Source organism: Rhinolophus sinicus, chromosome 3, assembly GCF_057876585.1.
Source record: "Rhinolophus sinicus isolate RSI-liver-muscle chromosome 3, RSI-T2T, whole genome shotgun sequence".
NCBI classification, from domain to species: Eukaryota; Metazoa; Chordata; class Mammalia; order Chiroptera; family Rhinolophidae; genus Rhinolophus; species Rhinolophus sinicus.
Genome location: NC_142503.1, coordinates 22,990,991 through 23,015,507, shown reverse-complemented (window position 1 = coordinate 23,015,507; position 24,517 = coordinate 22,990,991). Strand labels below are relative to the sequence as shown.

Below are 24,517 nucleotides of genomic sequence, written 5' to 3'. Positions count from 1 at the left end.
CCTCTCATCCCAGTGTAAAGATTCAGTAGAATATCACGGGAATTCTAAAAAGGTCAAAAGACCCAATATCTTAGAAAACAGTTTTGTGCAATATTCATTGAGTTATAAATTGATGCCATCATACTGGAGTGCATTTAAAATGTACATACATACATTTTAACTTAGCAATTCCTCTTCAAGGAATTTATCCAAAGAAAACCATAATTAGCACAGTGCACGAAAGTCTATGTCCTAGGCTGTTGGAGAAAATATAGCTGTCCATCAATAAGGACTTATTAAATGAAATATATGGGGACTTCCAGCTTTATCTTCAACATGCAAAGAGGTTAAAAGTTGTCATTCCCATTTTTACAAGAAGAAGCTGCACAAATGGAAATCAATGGGCTTTTCTTGAACCTATCAGAAACATCTGGAGATGCAGGCAAATCCTGAGAGTCACAGCAAAGACCTGCTTACCCTGCAGCTAACGCCTCCAGAGTCATAACTGGTAAGAACACTTAAACAGTAATTCTGACAAACTGCTGGATGACTAGTGTAGACGAGTGTGAGAATGAGAAACTCCCTGGTTGCCACAGCCTCTGGAGAACACCAAACTTTATGGGCCTTACCTAGAGGAATAGCACCAAGTTTTCATGGTGAGGAGCTCTGGCTGGGGAAGGAGACTACTAATTATTGGGAAATGTGCTCAGAGCCTTCACTTTAACAAAGATCTAGGGCCAGCCCGGTGGTTCAGGTGGTTGGAGCTCCGTGCTCCTAACGCCAAAGGCTGCTGGTTTGATTCCCACATGGGCCAGTGGGCTCTCAACCACAAGGTTGCCAGTTTGACTCCCTCAAGGGATGGTGGGCTGCGCCCCCTGCAACTAACAATGGCAACTGGACCTGGAGCTGAGCGGTGCCCTCCACAACTAAGACTCAAAGGACAACAACTTGACTTAGAATAACACACTGTTTCCCAAGAAAGTCCTGTTAAAAAAAAAAAAAGGCAGAAGGAAGGTCTATTATTTGGGGGAAATGACTTTGCCAGGGCAGGGCCCTGTACTGTATCAGCTCCGTGAAAGACATTATCCCTAAAGTCCCCTCTAATCTTCCTGTCTCATCTAGAGGAGGGAAAAACAAAAACAACATACTCAACAGGGATAAGGGATTCAAGGAAATAGACTGGAAAACCTGAAGCCAAAGGAGGGAGTTGAGGGTAGGATCGCTTTTTTTATTTATTTTTTTAAGTTACACTACTGGAGAAACACTTGTGAAGGTCACAGCCCAGAGACACAGGCCCACTGAAAGATCTAGATCTCATCACAGAGTTTACAGCTCCAGGATACTAAAATGGATTACAGCGGAAGAAGGTGCCAGATGCTGAGTCTATTTAAGAAGTTCTTAGGGAAGCCTTAAGACACCAGAGGACACAAAAGCGAGGGAGCTAGAGACATCTGAATCCTCTGGCACCTGCAGCTGCAGCAAACATTAAACATATCCAACTCCCAGCTCGATTAATATAAAATCTCACCCTAAAGACGTATTTACCTCAACAGTACCAGTGTAGCAGGTCCAGCTTTTATCAAAAGGTTGCAAAGGATTCTAAAAGGACAGCGAAAAAAACACAGTCTGAAGAAACAAAGCAAGCATCAGAACCAGACTCAGACATGACACAGATACTAGAACCCTCCGATTTCAAAGAACTATGATAATGTTAAGGCCTCTAATGGAAAAAGTAGGCATTATGTGATACCAAATGGATAATGTGAGCCGAGAGATGGCAACGCTATGAATAAGTCCAAAAGAAATGCTAGAAATCAAAAACACTGTGATAGAAATGAGGAATGTCTTTGATGAGCTCATTAGTAGACTGGACAGGCTGAGGAAAGAATCAGTGAGCTTGAAGATAGGTAATAGAAACTTCCAAAACTAAAATGCAATGAGAACAAAGAGGGGGTAAAACATAACAGAACCTTCAAGAACAGTGAAACAATTTCAAAAGGTGTGTAATATATGTGTAATTGAAATAAAAGAAGAAAAGACAGAAAAGAAGAAAGATTTCAAGTTGTAATCTTGGCCAAGAACTTTCCAAAATTAAATAAAATATATAATGGAATATTATGAAAAAATTAGGAAAGATTACTCAGATCTATATTTTTTGCTTGAAAAGCTGGATAACTGACAAAGCAATTTGTAAAATGGCTTGTATATACACAGGCATACACATGTAAAAAGACTTCTGAAAGAGTCTTTACTAAAATATAATGGTCAGATTTATTGTGATTTTACTTTCTTGATTATGCTTTTCCAGGCTTCAGTTTGTTTTCATAAAAACTATGTATTGTTATGGTAATCAGAAAAAAAAGGTTTTTTCTTTTTCAAGAAAAAGACCCCACTTTTCATGTTGCAGTTATTCAGAATGCAGTGCTTTGCAGTCCCCACCCTAGGCAGCCACTGATGTCACTGGGTGCCTCGCACCATCACAATCTCTGAACTTACAGCCCCAGAAAAATCTCAAGTCACAGAAGGTGGCAGCCCGCAGTAACAAGGACAAATTTGATCATAGCCCCATGGAGCTGAAGAACACATGCCAAACTTCAGGAACTCAATATTTTCTCACCTCAGGCCATGACAGATTGGACACCCCGTAAGAGGCTGTGTCATCCCTAGTCTCACTGACATGGGTCATCCCCAGTCAGATCACATAACTATTTGCCACAGCAGAAGGGGCTGGGAGCTGGGAGCCCACACAAAATGGGACAATGTGCATCGAACTTAGAACACTTTCTGGGCTTAGCTGGTACCCTTGCCTCCTGTGGGTATTTGGGATAAAAGGTTGTTTCCCAGATGTTGGTGGAGGATGTGACCAAGTTAACTGTCCCCCTTGTATGGTGCTGACCCATATGCCCTGTACCCTCCAGCTCCAATTGCCTTTGTCACTGTCCCCCTTCAGCACAGCCATGCAAAGGCACATTGACTCCTGCTGGCAGCAGTTGGAAACCTGGAAAAGATATACTCAGAGCAACCTGGATGGATCTTAGAAGCACAGCTCTGAGTGGGAAAAATAGGATACATATTTATAAATGAAAAATTCATGAACCCCTAGCAATACACATTTTATGAATATATACTAACAAAAAGATATATATCAAACAGACTAAATAGCTGCTTATGGAGATTAGAGGAGGGGGAGGCAGGAATGACAACTGGGAATTTAAGAAATTAAAATGTAATAAAAATAAAGTGCCCTAACTCCTCAGCTCTCATCTTCTTGCCTCATTCAGACAACTAAGGGGATGCATAGCATCTAGAGCTTTCCGTAGCTATTTGGTGGCCCTCTCCTTCCCTTTGGAGTGCCCCCTTCTCCGATAATCCCTCTTCCCTTTCTCTAAGATGCCCCAATACCAATACCAATTTATTTATTCATTTACTTCATACATATTCCCCTTCTCTCTCTATTCATATGCCTCCTTCTCAATTCCTGACCCTTCCCCCACACCCATTCCCACCCTCCTGCAGAGAAACCCACCCCAATGAGACCCTGATGGAACACAAAACTAACAAAACTAGTCCAGAAGACCTTCACTTTGCCTGCCTGCATTTTTTCTCTTTCCTTTCTCCCTCCTTCCCTACCCCACTCCCTTTTTCTTTCTCTTTCCTTAAGGCACTGTCGCCAGCCCTGAAAGCTCTGCGTTTGTTGAAGTGGTGGCAGTAACCATTCCAGGATTCCCTCTAGAGCTCCTCCCCTTCCGTCCTAATTTCAAAGTCCAGCCGGGGGATGAGCAGTTGGAACCCTTCCTCCGAACTGCTTCCATAGAGATTTGCATCCTGACTAAGAGACATGACTCTAGCCTGGAGACATTTGCCTAGGACTTTGCGCCTGGAGACTTCCTTTCTCAGGATCCGAAAGAAGTGCCCTTCTCTGAGCGGTGAGTGGAAACTAGGGAGTCATGGGTCGGTGGAGGGTCAGTGAGGGGAAAGGGCTATGTTCTGGAATTTTGGAATGTTAGACCTGGATGGGGTCTTAGAGACAGGTCATCTGACACAGCAGTTCTCATCCTGTCAGATCCAACGCCCCTCTCTCATGTCCAGTATTTTCCAATGACCCTTTTTGTCCTGAAATAAAATTCATGCATAATAAAACCTGACTATATACATTTTCAAAATAAAAGCAGCATGATATCTTAGCTGTAATACAAAGAAGAAATAAAAGAAAAGCAATTTAAAGTAAAGTATTCAATGCAATATAGAGATATTTTTGGCTGACTACTTTAAAAGACATAAGGCATCCTCACACATTTCCACCGTGCCCCCAGGAGATGGAACCATCCCCTCAGTTACCGACAAGGAGACTGACAGAGAAGTGCAGTCATTTACCCAAGAAACTAGAACTCAACCCTGAGCCCTCCTCTTCCACTCAGAGTCCTTTCTCTCTCCAGCAGGAACAGAAATTGTAAGGAGACGTGGGGTAGCCAGCCAGTAATAGCTTCACGTATTATGTCATATGTGCTTGTCATTTTCACATGTATCTTGTTTCACTAGAACCCCACCACCTCCTTACCAATTTCCCTCATGCAAACACGAGCATAGGCAGCTAGCTGCATGTTTATGTGCCATCGTGTCGCCCTATGCCTCATAAGCTCTAACCGGGAACAGGGCACCTTTTCCCATTTCCCATTATGATAAATTTTATCTTCATTTTATCCTCATCTTTCCTTTTTTCTCTATTCTTTCTTCTTCTCCTATTTGCTTTTTACTCCCTTGAAAATTGCAAGTCTTTGAAACTTAACACGTATCTGATGCTTTACATGATTATCTCCTTTAATCTTCAACCAAACTTTTTAGTGAGCACTATTATCCCAATTGACAGAAAAGGAGACAGAAGAATAAAGAATAAATAAGAAATTTTGTCAAAGACAGAAGCATAGAAGTAACAACTTGGGATTCAAAGCCATGTCTGTCTGCCTCCCAAGTCAGGTGATTCTACCAGACCGTTTCTACCCACTCTGCTTCCAGTTCTGTTTGGAGTTCTCTCTTCCCTCAGTCATGGGTTTGTTGCCAGAACATCATTTAACCCCAACATTTTCTGAGAAAGAGCTAGAAGTAAACCCAGAGTTTTATGCTCAATGAGGAGGATGCTATACTGAAAGTACCAGTTGTTGACAAATGAAAAAGCCCTCTCTGAAGCCCCTTCCCCTTTTTCTTCCTAACCCATGATGGTTATGGAGCTGAGTTGATGGTAGTAGCGGATGTCTTAGAAATGGCAGGTGAGGCTTGGTGCCTAAAGATCTTGATCAATGCATTGGGGCTCCTTAACATAGCTCTGCCAAGGGAACTACAGAGAAGAAGTAATTTTGCAAACCCATGCCACATAGACATGAATGTCATACTCTTTACCTAGCTTTTCGAAATCCTTTGGGACTTTATTTCTACTTTTTTTATGTGCTGTATCTATATATATGCCTGCTTATATTTGATTATTCAAGTACACACTCATTGAATACATAATACACAAAATATTGTGTAAAATATACATCTAATCAAAAGTGTTTGAGTACCATGAATTCCAGTTAAAATGGCAGAATAGGTAAACAGTGTGCTGGCCTCCTCCCATGACCACATCAAAACTGAAACAAAACTATAGAACAACCATCACTGAGAATTGCCTGAAGTCCAGATGAACAGAAGTCCTATAACTAGGAATGATACTCCATGTTCATGGATGGGAAGAATCACCATAGTTACAATGGTTATATTACCCAAAGCAATATACAGATTTAATGCAATCTCCATCAAAATCCCAATGGCATTTTTTTAAGGAAATAAAACAAAACAAAAAAAATCATTAGACTTGTATGGAATCACAAGAGACCCCAAATAGCCAAAGCAATCCTAAGCAAAAAAGAACAAGGCTAGAGGTATCACATTCCCTGACTTGATACTATACAGTGATAATAATCAAAACAGCATGGTTTTGGCAGAAAAACAGACACAGAGAACAATGGAATAGAATTGAGAACCCAGAAATAAACCCACATATATATGAACAGATAAATTTCAACAAAAGAGCCAAAAACATACACTGGAGAAAAGACAGCCTCTTCAATAAATGGTGCTGGAAAAATTGGAAAGACACGTGCAAAAGAATGAAACTAGACTGCTCTCTGTCACCATGTACCAAAATTAACTTAATATGAAACAAAGACCTAAACATAAGACCTAAAATAATAAATTGCAAGGAAGAAAGAATAGGTGCTAGGTGCTAAACTTATGGACCTTGGGTTCAGAGAGGATTTTATGAATTTCACCTCAGAGGCAAGGGAAGTAAAAGCAAAAATAAATAAGTGGGACTACATCAAGCTAAAAAGCTTCCGCACAGCAAAAGAAGTCATAAACAAAACGAAAAGGCAACCAAACAAATGTGAGAAGATATTTGCAAACAATGCCTCTTATAAGGGGCTAATATCCAAAATATATAAAGAACTCTCACAACTCAACAACAACAAAAAATAAACAATCCAAATAAAAAATGTACAGAGGACCTAAATAGACACTTCTCCCAAGAAGATATACAAATGGCCAACAGATATATGAAAAAATGTTCAACATCACTAAGTATTAGGGAAATGCAATTCCAAACTACGATGAGATGCCACCACATACCTGTTAGAATGGCTACCATCAACAAGACAAATAATAACAAGTGTTGCAGAGGTTGTGAAGAAAAAGGAACCCTCAAACACTGCTGTTGAAAATGTAAATTGGTACAGCCACTATGGAAAACAGTATGGAAGTTCCTCAAAAAAATTAAGAATAGAATTATCATACAACCCAACAATCCCTCATCTGGATACCTACTGAAAATTTGAAAACATTTATCCATAAAGATATTTGTACCCCTATGTTCATTGCCACATTATTAATGGTGGCCAATACATGGAAATAAAGTGTCTTTGATAGATTATTGGATAAAGAAGATGTGGTACATACATACAATGGAATATTATTCAGCTATAAGAAAAGATATAATACTGCCATTTGCAACAACATGGATGGATTTTGAGATTATCATGCTAAGTGAAATAAGTCAGAAATAAGTCGGACAGAAAAATTTCACTTATACTCATATGTACCATATAAAACTGAAAGTAACAAAAGAACAAAACAAACAAACAAAAAAATCATAGACACAGACAACAGTTTAGTGTTTGCCAGCGAGTAAGGGGAGGTGGGGGTGGTAGAAGAGGGTAAAGGGGGTCAAGTATATGTAATGGAAGAACTGACTCTGGGTGGTGAACACACAAGGTAATATATAGATGATGTATTATAAAATCGTACACTTGAAACCTATATAATTTTACTCACCAATGTCACCCCACTAAATTTAATAAAGATTTTAAAAATAATGATGGAAACTTTCCTAAATTAGCAGAGGAAACAGACATACAACGCCAGGAAACTCAGAGAGTCCTAAACAAGATGAACCCAAACAGGCCCACACTAAGACACATCATAATTAAAATGCCAAGACTTAAAGACAAAGAAAGAATCTTAAAAGCAGCAAGAGAAAAGCAGTTACCTACAAGGGAGTTCACGTAAGACTATCAGCTGACTTCTCAACAGAAGCCCAGAAGGGATTGGCAGGAAATATTAAAAGTGATGAAAAGTTAGGACCTACAACCACGATTACTTTACCTAGCAAAGCTATCACTTAGAATCAAAGGACAGATAAAGAACTTCCCAGACAAGAAGAAGTTAAGGACTTCATCATCACCAAAGTATTACAAGGAATGTTAGAGGGACTTCTTTAAGACAAAAAAAAAAAAAAAAAGAAAGAAAGAAAGAAAAAGAAAAAGAAAGATTTAAAAAATAAATAATAAAATGGCAATAACTACATATCTATCAACAATTACTTTAAAGGTAAAGGGATTAAATGCTCCAATCAAAAGACATAGAATGATCTTTAGTGACTTACAGACAGTGGTAAATATAGAAACATAAATTCAGGGCTCATTGTATTTTTCTCAAACAGGAAGAATCAAAACAATGTTTTTTAGCGTGTTCTTTGTTCCCCTGGAAGCTCACAGTCCCAAATTCATGAACTGATTTTGTCGCCTTTCTCTGCCTTGGTCCCCTGTGAGTTTCAATGTCTTAGTGACTTTGTCCATAGACTCTTACTCCATATTTTGAAGCAGATGCTCCATGTAGGTCCCTAACACATTGCCTGCATGTTCACAATAGCTGAGAACTGTAGGCTTTAAGATACATCGGTCCAAAGGAAAAGCAGAGCAGGTGGAAAGTGAGAGAATGAGTTTTGCACGTAACTTCAAACAAATACTTGGGAACATGTCCTGTGAGTGTCCAAATAAAGAGCATTCTGGAAAAAGAAAAAATCATAGTGTGGTTGAATGGATAAGAAAACAGGTCCCTTACACATACTGCCTACAAGACACTCACTTCAGATAAAAAAAGAAAATACACAGACTGAAATTAAAAGTGTGGGTAAAAGACATTTCATGAAAATGGAAATGGAAAAAAAATGCTGGGGCAGCAATACTTAACAAACAAAGGCTATAACAAGAAACAAAGAAGGACTCAGTAATCCCACTTTGGGGTATTTATCTGAAGAAATTTAAAGCACTAATTCAAAAAAAAAATACAGGCATCCATAGGTTCATTGTAGCATTATTTACAATAGCCCAGATATGGAAGCAATCTAAGTGTCCATCGATGGATGAATGGATAAAGAAGTGGTACATACATACAATCGAATATTACTCAACTACAAAAAAGAATGAAATCTTGCCATCTGCAATAACATGGATGGACCTAGAGGGTATTATGCTAAGTGAAATAAGTCAGACAGAGAGGGACAAATATCACATGATTTCACTTATATGAGGAATTTAAAAAACAAAATAAATGAACAAACAGAACACAATCTCATAAATACAGAGAACATTTTGGTGGTTGTGAGATGGGAGAGGGGTTGCAGGGATGAATGAAAAAGATGAAGGGATTAAGAAGCATAAATTGGTTGTTACACAGTAGTCATGGGGATATAAAGTACAGCACAGGGAATATAGTCAATAATATTGTAATAACTACGTATGGTGTCAAATGGATACTAGACTTATCAGGGTGATCACTTTATAAGTTGTATAAATGTCTAATCACTATGTTGTACACCTGAAACTAGTATAATATTGTATGTCAATTGTAATTAATAAAAAATTATTTTAAAAAAATGTATTTGAGCACCTACTGTGCACCTGTACCGTAAGCAGAGCCATAGTAAGCAAAGTAAAACTACTGCCTTATGTATCCCACTGAGAGAGACTGAGCATAAACAGGTAAACAAATAAGTAAAAAAAAAAAAAAATTCCAGTAGAGACACATGTCGTGAATAAAGCCAAATCAGGGTGAAGCGGTAGAAAGATAAAATGGAGGGAGGAGGAGGCAGGGGTATGTTAGGTAGGGAGATCATCAGATGTTACGTACTGTCGGAAACACAAAAATAAATGCATCACAATCCTCGTATAACACCAACCTACACACTGGATGATATATGAGTACATAAAATATTCAACCTTGCCTATATTTGATATGCACAATCATTTAGGGCTAAATATGTATGCAAAGTTATAGAAGCAATTTATTTTCAGTATAAAAGAGCAAAGAAAATATCTCAGTGGTGCCTTCTTTCTTACTAACCAGCTAACGATTGATAAATGTATAACATTCCAGGAAGGAGGGGTATGTGCTCGAATGTACCATTTTCCTATCATCTGCCTTCTCGCTGCCAAGGAGGGGTGCACAGGGCTGCAGGTGATGGCAAATAACGCCCATGTCCCTGAGAAGCTTCCCATGATTTCTGCAACCCTTTTTCTGAGAAAAACATTAAAATTAGCCCTGAAGGGAAGTCTCCCGCCCACACTGCTCCAGGAAGTTTTCACAGGAGCCTCAGAACTGATTTAACCCTTGCCAAGGGCCAGGAGGGGTGACCTCAGACAGGGCCTGCTCCCAAAAGTGCCAAAAGGAAGGACGACCTGCCAGCCTCAGGATCAGGCAGAGTTCTCGCTTGTGAACAACAGCAACTGGGCCTGGTTTACTTAAAGCAAAAGCTTGTGTATTGGAAGGCTATGGAGGGAGGGTGGAAAGAATCAACAGAAGAGTGAGGAGGTGGGCAGGATTGGGCATGAAGAGACACGAGGGAAGGTCGGGCAGCAAATGCTTCCTAAGCGTGTCATGGCTCTGATAAAGGCTGCCAGCTATTCTCTCCATCCGGGTTGTATTCTCAGGCCCTCAGGAGACTTCAGGCCCTAAGGAGAGGACATCTCATTCATCCATCATAGGTTTCCTGTCCTTACCCTGGCAGCCTTGGTGGGGTTATCCTGTCTCTCAGAGCACATGGTTTGGCAGAAGTGGTACCCCACAGAGACTAGAGTCCTATTAGTTGTGATGGGGGATTGGATGATACTGAACAGCAACTATAAAAGTCCTCTAACCCTGCAGACTGCGGAACAGTTTATGAAGGAAAAAAAGGTGCCCGCCACGTCTGGGAGCTGGCAGCCTTTGGTTGTTACACAGTAGTCATCTGCACACCAGCGGGGTGCAGATGAGAAAAAATTTCTGCCCAACCAAAACCACTGCCCCTCACTTATCCAGACCTCACCTTTGTCTCAACAAGCCTCCATGAGGTGGCATGTCAAGCCCCTAACCCTATGGGAAGCCCTCAAAACTGCAAACACCTCACATTTACTCTATCTCAGCCTCAGCTCTAAGGTGAAAGACAAAATCTTCCTAAAGCCTTGACGATGCTAAGTATCAAATGAGATAACCAAAGTGACAGATTATTTAAAAGTTGCCTAACATGCTAGGCAGAAGTAAAGCATTTCAGTAAATCGCCTTAATGTTCCATTAACTGCGTCCATTGTGTATTTTCAAATACTTTATAACCTTGTTTTTTTATGAGTAAGGAAGCCCTTGATAAATGCCTTCTCTGTGTTGAAAGTTGGTTGTGGATATTAGAAAAATCTTTATCATTACAAAGAGAATTTTCCCTAGAATTTTCAAACGTCACAAAAATCGATTTCCCTCACTAATCTTGCCCAACAGGTTTTCACTTTTTGATTGATTTGGGGGGAAAGAAGAAAAAGTTAAGGTTACTTGCTGTGGAACTCTGTGAGAATTATGCAGTTGGAAAACTAAACTTACTTACCCACTTGGCATTTATTATGTAAGTGTGGTGGGGTTCTCCAAATTAAATGTCACTTTTAAGTTGAGTTGTCCAGGTGACTTGAAGTGGACATTGGTGAATTGGATGAAAATCATTAGTTGTCATCTGTGTTTAGCGGCCCAAAAAGGCAACATCAGACAATTAAAATGATAAAAAAGGAAACAAAAATATGTCTATACAGAAATAGACCTGGGATTCAGTTTTATTACCTCAGATCTCAGTTATCCCTTCCCCCACTCCTCTTGGGTCTGTCTCCCCCCATACACACACAGCCCTCATGCATGCATACACAAACAGGCATGTGTGTACATGCACACACACAATTTCCAAGAACCCAAGAGAAGTTTTATTAACACTGAACTCTTACGTCGTTCTCAAAACATAAGCTATTTTGAATAAAGAATGCAGGCAATTAATGGATAGGAAGAATTAATATAGTTAAAATGTCCATACTGCCTAAAGCAATGTATAGATTCAACACAATCCCTATCAAATTACCAATGACATTTTTCACAGAACTAGAATATATAATCCTAAAATTTATGTGGAACCATAAAAATCCCAAATAGCCACGGCAATCTTGAGAAATAAGAACAAAGTGGGAAGTATCATGCTACCTGACATCAAATCATAATACAAGCCTGTAGTAATCAAAACAGCATGGTATTAGCATAAAAGCAGATACATACATAGATCAATGGAACAGAATAGAGAGCCCAGAACTAAATCCATACCTATATGGTCATGTCATCTATGACAATGGAAGCAAGAATTTACACTGGGGTAAAGACAGTCTATTTAACAAATGATGCTGGGAAAACTGGACAGACACATGGGAAAAACTGAAGCTGGACCACCTCCTTACACCATAGACGAGAATAAATTCAAAATGGATTAAAGACTTAAACGTAAAATCCAAAACCATAAAACTCCTAGAAGAAAATATAGGTAGTAAATTTGCAGATATTACCCTTAATAATATTTTTACTGATATATCCCCTTGGGCAAGAGAAACTAAAGAAAAAATAAACATATGGGATTACATCAAACTAAAAAGTTTTTTCACAGCCAAGGAAACCATCAATAAAACAAAAAGGCATCCTACTGAATGGGAGAAGATATTTGTCAATGATACATCAGATAAGGGGTTAATATCCAAAATTTATTTTTAAAAAAGCTCATACAACTCAACACCAAAAAAAACAAACAACCCAATTGAAAAATGGGCAGAAGACGTGAAGAGACATTTCTCTAAAGAGGACATACAGATGGCCAACAGACATATGAAAAAGTGTTCAACATAACTAACCATTAGAGAAAATGCAAATAAAAACCACAATGAGATACCACCTCACTCTGGCCAGAATGGCTATCATCAATAAATCAATAAACAACAAGTGTTGGTGAGGATGTGGAGAAAAGGGAACCCTTGTGCACTGTTGGTGGGATTGCAGATTGGTGCAGCCACTATGGAAAACAGCATGGAGGTATCTCAAAAAATTGAAAATGGAACTACCTCATGACCCTGCAATTCTACTCCCGGGTATCTTGCAGAGAAACCCAAAACACTAATTCAAAAAAAATATATGTACCCCTATATTTATTGCAGCACTATGCACAATAGTCAAGACACGGAAACAACTGAAATGCCGAGCGGTAGATGACTAGATTAAAAAACTGTGGTACATTTATACAATGGAGTATTACTCGGCTATAAAGAAAAATGAAACCTTACCATTTGCAACGATATGGATGGACCTAGAGAACACTTTGCTAATTGAAATAAGTCACTTGGAGAAAGACAAATACCATATGATCTCATTTATACCGTGTTTCCCCAAAAATAAGACCTAAACAGACCATCAGCTCTAATGCATCTTTTGGAACAAAAATTAATAAGACACCCGGTCTTATTTTAATATAAGATTACGTATAATATAATACAATATAATACCCAATCTTATATTAATTTTTGCTCCAAAAGATGCATTAGAGCTGATGGTCCAGCTAGGTCTTATTTTCAGGAAACATGGTATGTGGAATCTAAACAACAGAATAAATGAACAAACTAAACAGAAGTAGTCTCAGAGATATAGAGAAAAAACTGATGTCTGCTAGATGGGTGGGGTTGAGAGAGAAGGTAAAGGAATTAAAAAGTACAAATTAGTAGCCACAATAATGCCACGGGGGTATGGAAGACAGTTTGGGGAATATAATCATTAATGTTGCAAAGATTTTCTTGGGTGTCAGATGGGTACATGTTTTATTAGGGAGATCACTTCATGGACAGTGTAGATTCCTGACCACTGTGCTGTACACCTGAAGCTGAAGCTGAATATAGTGAATGTCAACTATAATTAAATATATATGTACATTTATATTTATATATATTTACATATACATAATTTAGAAAAGAATGCAGACAATTATCTATATATTTAGATTTTAATTTTTTCCTAGGAAATAATGAAAACCAAGGTATTTTGTTTCTTTTTTAGCCATCAATTATTATTATTCCTATTATTCTTAAGTTTTGGTTGTTTAGTGAGATGGGAGGTATGAAAGGCAATAGACTTTTCAGATGTTATCTAGACTTATTTTACTTATTGACCAATTATTTTTCCTACTTGCCTGCTATCTGTCTTCATTTTTTCCTTCCTTCTGTCCTTCCTTCCTTCCTTCCTGAGAACAGGATTTTATGTATTTTATTTGGAGCCCTCATTCCACCATCATATTCCTATCAGTTGAGTTAATGGATGAATGAATGAATGAATGAATGAACCAATGAATGAATGAGTCTGCCTTGACTGTTTGAAATCCAGGCTTTCCTTTATCAAATCTTTCTTTCCAATTCTCTTCCCCCTCCAGCCTACTTTCGTAATTCTCATAACCTTGAAGTCAAGAGAGCTTACAGCCTTCTCAATGCACAACTCCAATTTTGCAGATAGGAAAATGAGACTGAAAGAGAGAAGGGAATTTGAGTTCTTAGAAACACATTCAGAATTTTTTTTTTTCCATCTCAGAAGTGTAACTAATGTAGAGGGACACAGTGAAAAGCTTTTCAAAACGTGAAATTCTCAGAAAACTTAAGTTATCACTTTTTGGTCATTTTTGCGCATGGAGAGAAAAAAGCCACTTGCTTTAAAAGGAAGAGCAAATTAATGACATTTGTGATTCTTTAGAGCAGAAAAGTGAATGAGACCTCTTTGAAAGAAAACATATTTAGAGCTGTTACTTTTCAGCTTCCTTTAAAAACACAATTGTTCATTGTGTTTCTCAGGACTGTGACTTCATAACCACACAAAATACCAACATTTCATCCAGGAATTCAAACCTTTGTGCTGAATAAGAGACATCATTTCCTCAGCTCTCTGCACCTGCAAAATTATCTCAGACTTCAAAATTAGCAGCATTCTTTTCCAAGAGACTTAAAAAGTCTCTAGACATCTCTTCCAGCTCTGATCTCTTACTCTATTTATTATTCCATTGCAATGCCATAGAGACATCAAAATCTGTGCTGGCAGGGGAAGGGGAAGGTGGCCAATGAATGAGTGAAAAAGTTCTAGGCTGGGAATCAGAAACTTGGAGTTTTATTCTTGTTCTGCATGCAGCTAACTAGCTTGGTGACCTTGAACAAATTAACTTAACCACTTTAGGCTGGTTTCTTCATCTATAAAATGAGCATTTTGACATACACAAACCTAAGGTCCCTTCTAGCTCCAAATATTTAATGATTCCTCTGGGTCAGCTTCTCTTTGCTTTGTCACGGTCTTGTGACGTCATGCTCTTTGTATTGTGATTTGGAGGAAGGTTTGTCTTCCAGATCTATTTGCATGCAGTATTTATTTGTTAATATAATACATTGCCTAGTACTTATCTCTCCTCATTCCTCACAAGGATAGTCAACAGCCATTCATTTCTTGTTTATTAAGTCAACCCAGTACCACGAACTTGGATAAGTACTGGGATTCAGGTATTGGGCAACCCAAAGTTTAGACAGCACCTCTATTTACAAAGAGGATCTATTCCAGCAACACATGGCACTGGAAGAAGTGTGGGCAACTAAAAGAGACATGTAGTTGGCACCGGGGGTGGGGGAGGAGCTCCCCAAACTTGTGATGGACTGTGGTAGGGAAACCATAACTTCCCCCAACATCCTCCATGCCTTTCCTGACTAGATTCAAGGAACAAAACCCTTTTGTTCCTCCAGAAAACTCAGTTTTTAAATCCAAACTAAAGGATGACTGAAATGATTTTTTTTTTTTAACTAAGAAATGAAAATGCCTAAGGACCTTGATTTGGATAACCATGAGTGATTTTTACAAATGGGCCTGTGTGATGTTTAGTTGAGGATCCTAACTCACTTCGCTTTTAGCAGGTGCTTTCTGCACATCTGTAACCAAGCTCGGTCTTCACACAAAACCCAGAATGCCTCCATGTGACTTCACACCCGAAAGATACCAGGTAAGAGTGGGAGCTTTAGAAAAACCCCAAAGAGGTGGTTCTTCCTTAAGGGGCTAAATGAATCGTTTCCTCAAAAAGACCCACGAATGGCCCTGCCTGCCACTGAGCCATCCCATCCCAGAGAATCTATCCTTTTAAGTCACTGGGAGCATCTGAACCCCCTAACTCCATTCAATGCTGTTGTACAAATTGGTGTGCGTGTGTGTGAGAGAAAGACAGAGACAGAGACAGAGACAGAGAGGCAAAGAATGCAGGAAAGACACAATATATGCATCCCAGGAATAGGGATATAGACATACAGGTACATAAATACATATATCACAAAATGTGACAGGACACATTAACTTTAAAAAATGTTGTTCTGGGGGTGGCCAGTTAGCTCAGTTGGTTAGAGCACGGTGCTCTTAACAACAAGGTTGCTGGTCCAATCCCCACATGGGCCAGTGAGCTGCCCCCTCCACAACTAGATTGAAACAACTACTTGACTTGGAGCTGATGGGTCCTGAAAAAACACACTAAAAATAAAATTTTAAAAAGTTAAAAAAAGAAAATTAAAAATAATGTTCTGATTTTGACTGTCTCCTATGGCAATGCGTGATCTGATGTTCCTGAGTTCTCCACTAAAAAACATAAAGTCATCATTTTGCTCTCAAGCTAATACATATTTTTTTCTCTCTCTCTCTTCCCAAGCTTTTTATTTTATATGTCATATTCAGAGGTTAGAAATTGTAGAATTAATAGGTAGTCAGGAGGGACCCACAAAGAGAAGTATAGGAGAGAAGTTTGATCATTAAAGACACGAACACCACCCACACTTTACTTTTTATCCTAAAAAGAAACAAAACAAAACTGTAAGAAGGAATAAAAATTGACATTTACTTCAGACATTTACTTCCAAAGTTGTTTTGTTTTGTTTTTCACAGCAAAAATCAAATCAAAGCCAAGGCTTTCCATTGAGAGGTATTAATTTTCAGTCCCCTCCTTCACGTTTGATGTAGAAAGGGATCAGAGGGCCGCATTAGTAATTTCCCCAATATCAGACGAAAGACCTTCATATCCTACAAGGAAGAAACTGAGCAAACACATGCACGTGTGAGCATAGCACAGGGGCCTCACCCTCAGCCCATAGAGACATGAGGCCCCGCTCTGGTAACTGGCTGTCTTAAGAAATGAGGAGATAAGGAAAGGGAAGATTCTCAATACTGAAATGTTGTCGTCCACAGTCCCTCGCCTATGACCGTGTCCTGGAGATCCACAAGCAACATCTGTCCCCGATGCTGACGTCATATTTTTCAGAGCCTTTATTGCTCCACCAGGGTCACTTGGAGTGGCTATTTGATTATGAGGGAAACAGATACCTGGATTTCTTTTCTGGGATCGTTACTGTCGGTGTCGGTCACTGCCACCCGTGAGTATCCTTAAAATTCTGGGCTTTTCACTCCAGAATATATGGCAAACAGGCTAATGGTCATGTTAATGATTCAGAACCCTGGTTAAAAATTCTCTCTCCTTCGGCATATACTAGTTTACGGTTGACATGCTCCTTGCTACTTCCTGGGTAATGACGACAACAAAAAATTCTTAACACTGCGTTTTTTCATTTTCTTAACAACACACGAGTTAGTCATTCTCATTGCACCTGAAATATGGCATGTACCATCTGAATGGAGTATTGCATTTCTGGGTGTTTCTCCTCACTAGGAACAGCTTTCCACAGAGAGGAAACGCACTGAGGAAAAGGCAGAAAGAAGAGGAAGACGGGAGATTCTCGGAGAATTCAGGGGCAGGTGTGGGGGGTGGGGATGACAAGAGATGAGAAATCACTTCTAGCCAAAGGAACTTCATCACCTACTCTGACTGATGGATGAGGAAGGAAAGACGATAAGAGGAAGATGTAACCATGGCTGAAAATTTACATTAGGATGGATCTATTCATCCTGAGATCCTCTGCTACCTGGGTCATCAACCCATCCACACCAATGCCCTCAGTAGGTCCTTCTATGGTCCTGGTTTCAGTGCAGCCATCTCATTTTAATGTCTGTTTTCTCTTGCCTTTAGTAATCTAGCCAATAAAATGGACATTAAGTGGGATGAAAATTAAGCAGCAAGTCTAAGTAAATTGAATAGGTTTGGGCCCTTCTATCAAAGTAGGGGCAAAGGGTCTTCTCTACAAGCAACTGTGAGGTGGTGAGGGGTGAATTTTAACTCCAGGGTCCAGCCCTCACCTTCTCCTTCCATAACTTTCCCCTTCCCATTTCTGTCTCCAGGGAGCACTAGCCCCATGCAAGGTCCTGAGGAACATGCAGAATAAATTTCAAGTGAAATTTAAAACATAGGAAAACCACACATGAAAGAAAAAAAAAAGGAGAAATTTTTTAACATTCTCATTGAAGCCTCCCAATAAAGTTGGACATTGCCCTTGTTAATCGACCGCTCTTACTGGCTTCATGACCTTTGTGCACCTGATTTCCCACTGATCCTGCAGCTAGTCCCTCTGACCCCCTAGCTCTGGGTCTCCCAGGCTCTTTCCTTAGCCACCCTGCTCTTCTTTCTATATTCCCTTTGTAGCTTATTATTTCCCTTCATAGAATAGGTCCCATCCCATCTCCCCACATCTGGTTATTAGTTGCTATATTTTCAGCAGACTTACCCAACTCTATTTCTTCAGGCTTGGCCCCAAACCAAGCTATGATAATAACTCTAGTAAACCTAGAGCAGGCATTAAGATGTCCCACATTTCACACAGTTTCCAGAACACTCCCTTCCCCACCCCATAACATCCCACCATCCGCTGACAGTCGATGTTATCAAGACCAAATCCACCATGTGCTCCACAATACTGTTTCTAGCCAACTGTTCATTTACTCAAGCAGCACAAGTGAGCTACCTACTCTGCAGAAATTCTCTGCTACGTAGGAGCTGGGTAGCTAAACAACTAGCTGTATTTCTCAACTTATCCGGGACTTTTCCCAATATCACAGGCAAGAGAGTTGACATCATCTTTGACTCTTCCTTGCCTTTCATTTCCTATAGTCAACCAAAGTCTGGTTTGCCCTCCCTTGAAATGCCTCTCCTACTAGTCCCTCTCACTAAGTCCCACTAACCCAGCCTCCTAGGGGGTCTCCTCCTTCCATGCCTAGAAGGCCACCCTGCCCTCGTAGCTGGCCTCACCATTTCCAGTCTTCCCCTACATTCCACCCTCATGTGGCTCTCAGATTTATTTTACTAAATAATGCTTTTGTCAAGTATCTCTTCTGTTTAAGAGTTTATTGATATTTCACAATTTTCTAAAGTGAGTTCTATGGAACACTGATCAAAGGAAAGATTCATTAGTAAAGAGTCCTGTGAAAAAATAAGTGTGGGAAACACTGTAAACTATATCTCCCTCCTGGGGAGAAACAGTGCACATAAGACCATGAAAGGTACTACAAAGTACTGCCGTAAGAAAACCTATGTGATCTAGCATTTCTCAAAATTGTTTAACCACTGAACTGATCTTTTCGAAGTGACAGGTATTAATAACAAACGGACTGCTGTGTACCAAATGTTAGTCATTGCTGTCCTTTAGGTCAAGATCAAACATCTTGATCTGTCTTTTCAAGGCATTCCTAGTCAGTTCCCACATATCTATTTACCCCGAGTTCCCACTGTCCCCCAACATGAACCTTCTTTCTCAGAATGTGGTTTCAGAATGAAGTTACAAAATGTTCCGTACTGACCACTAAGACCCAGAAATGGGGATCTCCTTCAAAGGAAAAAGTATTGATCTTGTGTTGTATACATGTGCTTGATGGTTCTACAACACACAGGCTTACAATGAGTCATGTTATTTTCCAAACTATTGAAAGTGTGGTTAATGAGAAAACCTGGTTAGAAGAGATCCTAAGTCCAAACTCCCTTCTAAACCAGGAATTTCTTTTCTAAAATCCCTAAGAGATAATCATTTAGTCTTCTTTTAAACACTTCTCTTCTCTTGGTGAGGTAATTATTATCTTTTGAGCAACACATCCCATTGCCAGACACCTCTGGTGGTCAGAGTTCTTTCTCCTGTGTGGATGAAATCAGCCTCTTGAAACTCTTTGAGGAATGGCCATATATTTGGGTTCAATGAACAGCGTGTGTGTTGGGAAAGACATGCCCCCCAGCAGTGTGGGTAACTCTGCTCTTCTGTTTGCCCAGGAAGGTAAACGCAGTGGCACAAAAGCAGCTTGGCCGCCTGTGGCACACAAGTGGCTTCTTCTTCCACCCTCTAATCCATGAATACACAGAGAAGCTTTCAGCACTTCTTCCTGAGCCTCTAAAGGTATAAAAGCTCCAGGATGAAAGGGCCGGGTGTCACATCGTGATCCCAGGGGAGCTGCCCTGGGAAGTAGGAACGTGGGCAGGGCATTTGGTCTGTGCATTGAACAGCTGAAGTAGTGCGCTAATACTCATATTTGAAAGCAATCAAGAAGAAAGGACTTTACGAATTGCTGGTGAGACCAGCCAATACTCACTTGACCAGCTCTGCCTGTCCTTGGTTGTTCTCCTTACCGCCAAATCTTTGCAGAAACCACTTGGCAGGAGCCCCCACTCTCCTGACTCTCTCCTTTATGTTCCTCAAGAGGTTTTTTTTCTCTTTGCTTCATAGCCCCTCTGCAAAGTCATTTGTGTTTCTTCTTTGACAAAGAGTGGAGCCATTTTAAAATAAAAATTAATGTATCACCCAGTTCATTTAGTCTAAAGGCATTTAGATATTTTTGCTAAATGAGATTTTTTTCTGCCTCTGAAATGATCGAATTTTTTAACCAAATTGAGATGTTAAAATGTTGGTCAAGATTTGCATTTAGGGATTCAATGAGTTAATATATATGTAATACCTAAAACAGTCCCTTGTGTTAGCTGTTACCATTATTTTACTACATTATCTGGACATTCTATTCACTATATTATCTAGAAGAGATGGAAACAGTTGGAATAGCTGCAGCCTCAGTTCAGCCCAGTCATATTCATGGCAGAGCAGAAGCAAGGAAGTCAGCAAGGGCATCGTACCTGCCTGCCTGTCCCGAGTCTGGAGAACCCACTACCCTTCCGATCTCCCGTTGCTTTTGGCCAAGATGAGCAACATTTTTGGTTTGTTTTCTTGTTTTATCAGCATTTACACACACTGAACAGACAAGCTGGGATACCCTCTGGGGCTGCAGGACCAGGGAGCCGGCCTGTTTCAAGCCTTCGGATGGGGAGGCTTACGTTCAGGAACTAAGACATTTTGTTCTCAGATCTACGTGGCCACTAACCACTGTGTACACCTCAGCAAGTCTCCCCATCTTAGCATTCAGCAGAGCATCAAGGAAAGCCAATGAAAGTCCAGAATGTTTCACAATAGGGACAGTCCCTTAGCCATTTTTGTGTGTCTAGCACTTAGCAGCTACCCAATGAAGAGTGATAGGATTAAGATGGGAATTAAATGATGGGACTGCTGGACTGACCGCAACTCTCCTTAATAGTCAGAGGCTGGTATGTATATATATACCAGCAGAGTACAAGAAGCAGAGTACAGCATTAGGTATAGAGACAGTGGAAATGTAATGGCTGTGTGCGATGTCAGAGGGGTAGTGGATGGGGGGAGAGGGGTTGTCACTGTGTGAGGGATATAAATGATAAATGTCTAACTATCACATTGTTTTGTGCACCTGAAACCAATTTAAAAAATGGGAAAAGAAAAATAAATAATACTCAGAGGCTGGGACATACTGTCCTTAACAATTTTGAATTGATTGGCTAATAAGGAAATAAATTAAAACATGAGGCCATGTGTCTTCCTTTTCCCTCAGGTCATTTTCTTCGTGAACAGTGGCTCCGAAGCCAATGACTTAGCTATGCTGATGGCCAGAGCACACTCGAATAACACAGACATCATTTCTTTCAGGTAATCACACCTTGGAATATGCAATTTTAATAACAGTGGCTTACGCCAATACTAAATGCCTAACTTTAAAATATACCAGGGAGGGGCATTTCCCGGGGTCATGTTTCCGATTTTTGGTTTTAAGACAGGATCAGTCAAATGAATTATATGATGAAATAACCCGATCCAAACTGACCTGCTCCAAGGTCGTGGTCCCTGACTAGGGTAACAAAGCTCTTGGAGTCCTAGTTATGTCATAGATCTCCTATGCAATCAAAGGTCATGTGACAGCTTTTTAGCTTCTCATATGACTACGACATATGGTAAATGACTGGTCTTCACTCATAGAAGCGCATGATTACCATGTGACACTGGGCCCACTTTAGTGTCTGCTTGTGATAAGGAGCCACACGCTGATTTCATAGTGCCGGCTGCACCCATTTTCCATCTTTTATTCTTTTTAAGGTCAGAGGATGCCTATCTAACCCTGCATATTTCTGCTCCTTTTGGGTGACTTTTGAGAATTGATAATTTAATACATCAATTATACACCAATGATGGCTAAATTATAAGCATTAAAATAATAGAAAACTATGAATTTTGCTTATAGTCGCCTCTCTTGGGTAATTTTATACAGCACATTGAAACACTCTTCTAATAAGGTTTATGTAAAAGACAGTAGTAAGTTATAGTAAAAGTTGATGGAATGAAGAAATCATCCCACGTGTTCACCTGTCTGGCCATGATTTCTGTCTGGATTCTAAAGAAGATAAGATTTCCACAAGATTTGATTACCACAGCACATCCAATACTACACGTTACGTATAAAAACACATGAAATAACTACAGGGATGAGCAAACGTTTGCTATCAATAAAATAAGGCAATAAAGAATTGTGCTTCTTTTACCTAACGTGTTTCCCTGAAAATAAGACCTTACTGGAAAATAAGCCCTAGCATGATTTTTCAGGATGACATCCCCTGAACATAAACCCTAATGTATCTTTTGGAGCAAAAAGTAATATAAGACCCAGTCTTATTTTTGGGGAAACATGGTAAATAAACATTCCAGATGATGTATGTCCAGATAAGTATCAATCTATTAAAAGCAGTCACTGTGCTACTGAGGTTCAACACGTGCTTGTGTTCTCTCTTACAAGATATATGACAATTCCACCGCATAGTCTGAATACATAGTCCTAAATCTGCAGTTTGGGCTGTTTCCATCTGGGAAATTGCCCAAACTCATTTTAAGCCAAGTGTTTAGAATGGTGTTTAGAATGATTTATACTAAATATGACTGTTTCAGGTTCAAAATGAAACAAAACCTGTCTCTTAAATGCCAAATACGATAGCTATAAGGCATTTAAAGAGGGGTGTACCCAGAGGTATTAAGCTACAGCTGCATCACGGGAATATTTGGCTTCTCAAGGTAACTACTTTGAAGACAAATACTCATCAAATATATCATTTCTGGCATGTGGCTGAAAGATGAGTCTCACTACTTCAGAGCAACAGAGTAGGGTAGGTGCTAAGGTCAGAGTTCTTGGCTAAATGGCCCCCAAAATTACTTTCATGACTTCAAATCTATGACACCAGTAGGAACGATAAATAAACATATTCACCTGACATAGGCTTAGAAGATTTCTTAGAAACCACTGGAGTTGCATGTTAACGGTGCTCATTTTATCTCCAGAGCCTTCACGAATGTTCTCGTTTGTCCTACCCCGTGTTCCACAGGCCATTGATCAAAGAACATTGAACTTAACTCTGTCCTCCCACTGTTTTTGTCTGCAGAGGTGCCTACCATGGCTGCAGTCCTTACACACTTGGTTTGTCAAACATAGTGTTCTTCAAGACGAAACTGCCCAGTGGGATAGGCTGCCAATCCGTGAGTTTTGAGATTTAAAGGCTGCTGGGTATATGGAATAATTGATCAGACGTTCCAGGCATTAGAATTAGAAAGTAATATAAAGCCTATCATTAATCAGAGGCTCAAGTTGACTTAACTGTATTAAAGACCATTTGGGAGGAATGTTTCTTAGAAGAACCTTCAGAGTCTGAGTAAAAATTAATAATAGAGGTTTTTGTTTATTACTTTTAAATAAAATCAAGTAAACTGCAAATAAATGCATTGAAATTAGTTCTCAGAGCGTTGAATTCATAAAACTTCTAGAGTTATCCTTGTACTCAGCTTCTCTTCTCACGTGCTGTACCCACCTTTTCGGCATCAGAATCAGATACCTAATTAGTCTGATTCTTTCAAACCCTTAAGCAAGTTGTTTCTAGGCAGACACTGAAATCAGTTTCCTTTGTAGAATGCCCACATAACTGTTTCTAAGAAAAAAAGAATTATCTCTTCAAAGCAGAATAACAGGTTTTTATCTTAAGTGGGGAAGGAGCAAGGGAGGAAAATCAATATCAAATTAAGAAATCCTCTTGCCTTGATTGGTACCACATGATCGCCCAGTTTGGCTGTCTTGTGTTCACGTTGTGCCCAACTTCTTCTTTTGCCATTTGCAGACAATGTGCCCAGATGTTTTCCGTGGCCCTTGGGGAGGAAGTCACTGCCGAGATTCTCCAGTGCAAACAATTAGGAAATGCAGCTGTGCACCAGGTCCCATGGGGCAGGGAGGGCGGTCCATGGTGGAAGGTCAGGAGGGATAAGGAACTTGGAGAAAGGCTGAACCATTCCTGAGTGAACAGATTTTAAGACGTGGGAAAGGAAAAAGCCAAAGGAAACAAAACTAGAAAGCAACCCCTTGTTGAATCACTTCTCATGCCTACTACTGTGCATTTGGCTGTTAGGAAAAGCACCTCATGCTGTCAGAGCTAAGCTAAAAACAGACTGTCACCTGGTGATTAAAGAAGCTCTATGGCTCTATTAGCAGTAACTCTGCGATCGATCTGAAAAGAAAACAAGGTTGGTGGAATTATTTACCAATTACCAAT

The 24,517-nt window shown here is 39.7% G+C and overlaps 1 protein-coding gene and 1 long non-coding RNA gene across 3 annotated transcripts in view; one reads left to right on the top strand and one right to left on the bottom strand.

Annotated features, from left to right (window-relative positions):
* LOC141570725 (uncharacterized) overlaps positions 1 to 19,838 on the bottom strand; it is a 53,621-nt gene extending 33,783 nt beyond the window's left edge. The window contains exon 1 of the long non-coding RNA XR_012495169.2: positions 19,399 to 19,838. This is a non-coding gene — a long non-coding RNA (uncharacterized LOC141570725). The remainder of the gene's footprint in view (positions 1 to 19,398) is intronic.
* AGXT2 (alanine--glyoxylate aminotransferase 2) overlaps positions 3,747 to 24,517 on the top strand; it is a 40,255-nt gene continuing 19,484 nt past the window's right edge. Inside the window, exons 1-7 of one of the 2 annotated variants that reach the window (XM_019737289.3) lie at positions 3,747 to 3,905; positions 15,591 to 15,679; positions 16,903 to 17,087; positions 19,859 to 19,982; positions 21,493 to 21,587; positions 23,363 to 23,456; positions 24,089 to 24,182. In XM_019737289.3, coding sequence (XP_019592848.2) covers positions 3,818 to 3,905; positions 15,591 to 15,679; positions 16,903 to 17,087; positions 19,859 to 19,982; positions 21,493 to 21,587; positions 23,363 to 23,456; positions 24,089 to 24,182 — 769 coding nt within the window. In that variant the 5' untranslated portion in view covers positions 3,747 to 3,817. The remainder of the gene's footprint in view (positions 3,906 to 15,590; positions 15,680 to 16,902; positions 17,088 to 19,858; positions 19,983 to 21,492; positions 21,588 to 23,362; positions 23,457 to 24,088; positions 24,183 to 24,517) is intronic. The other variant, XM_019737290.3, reaches the window with a different exon arrangement.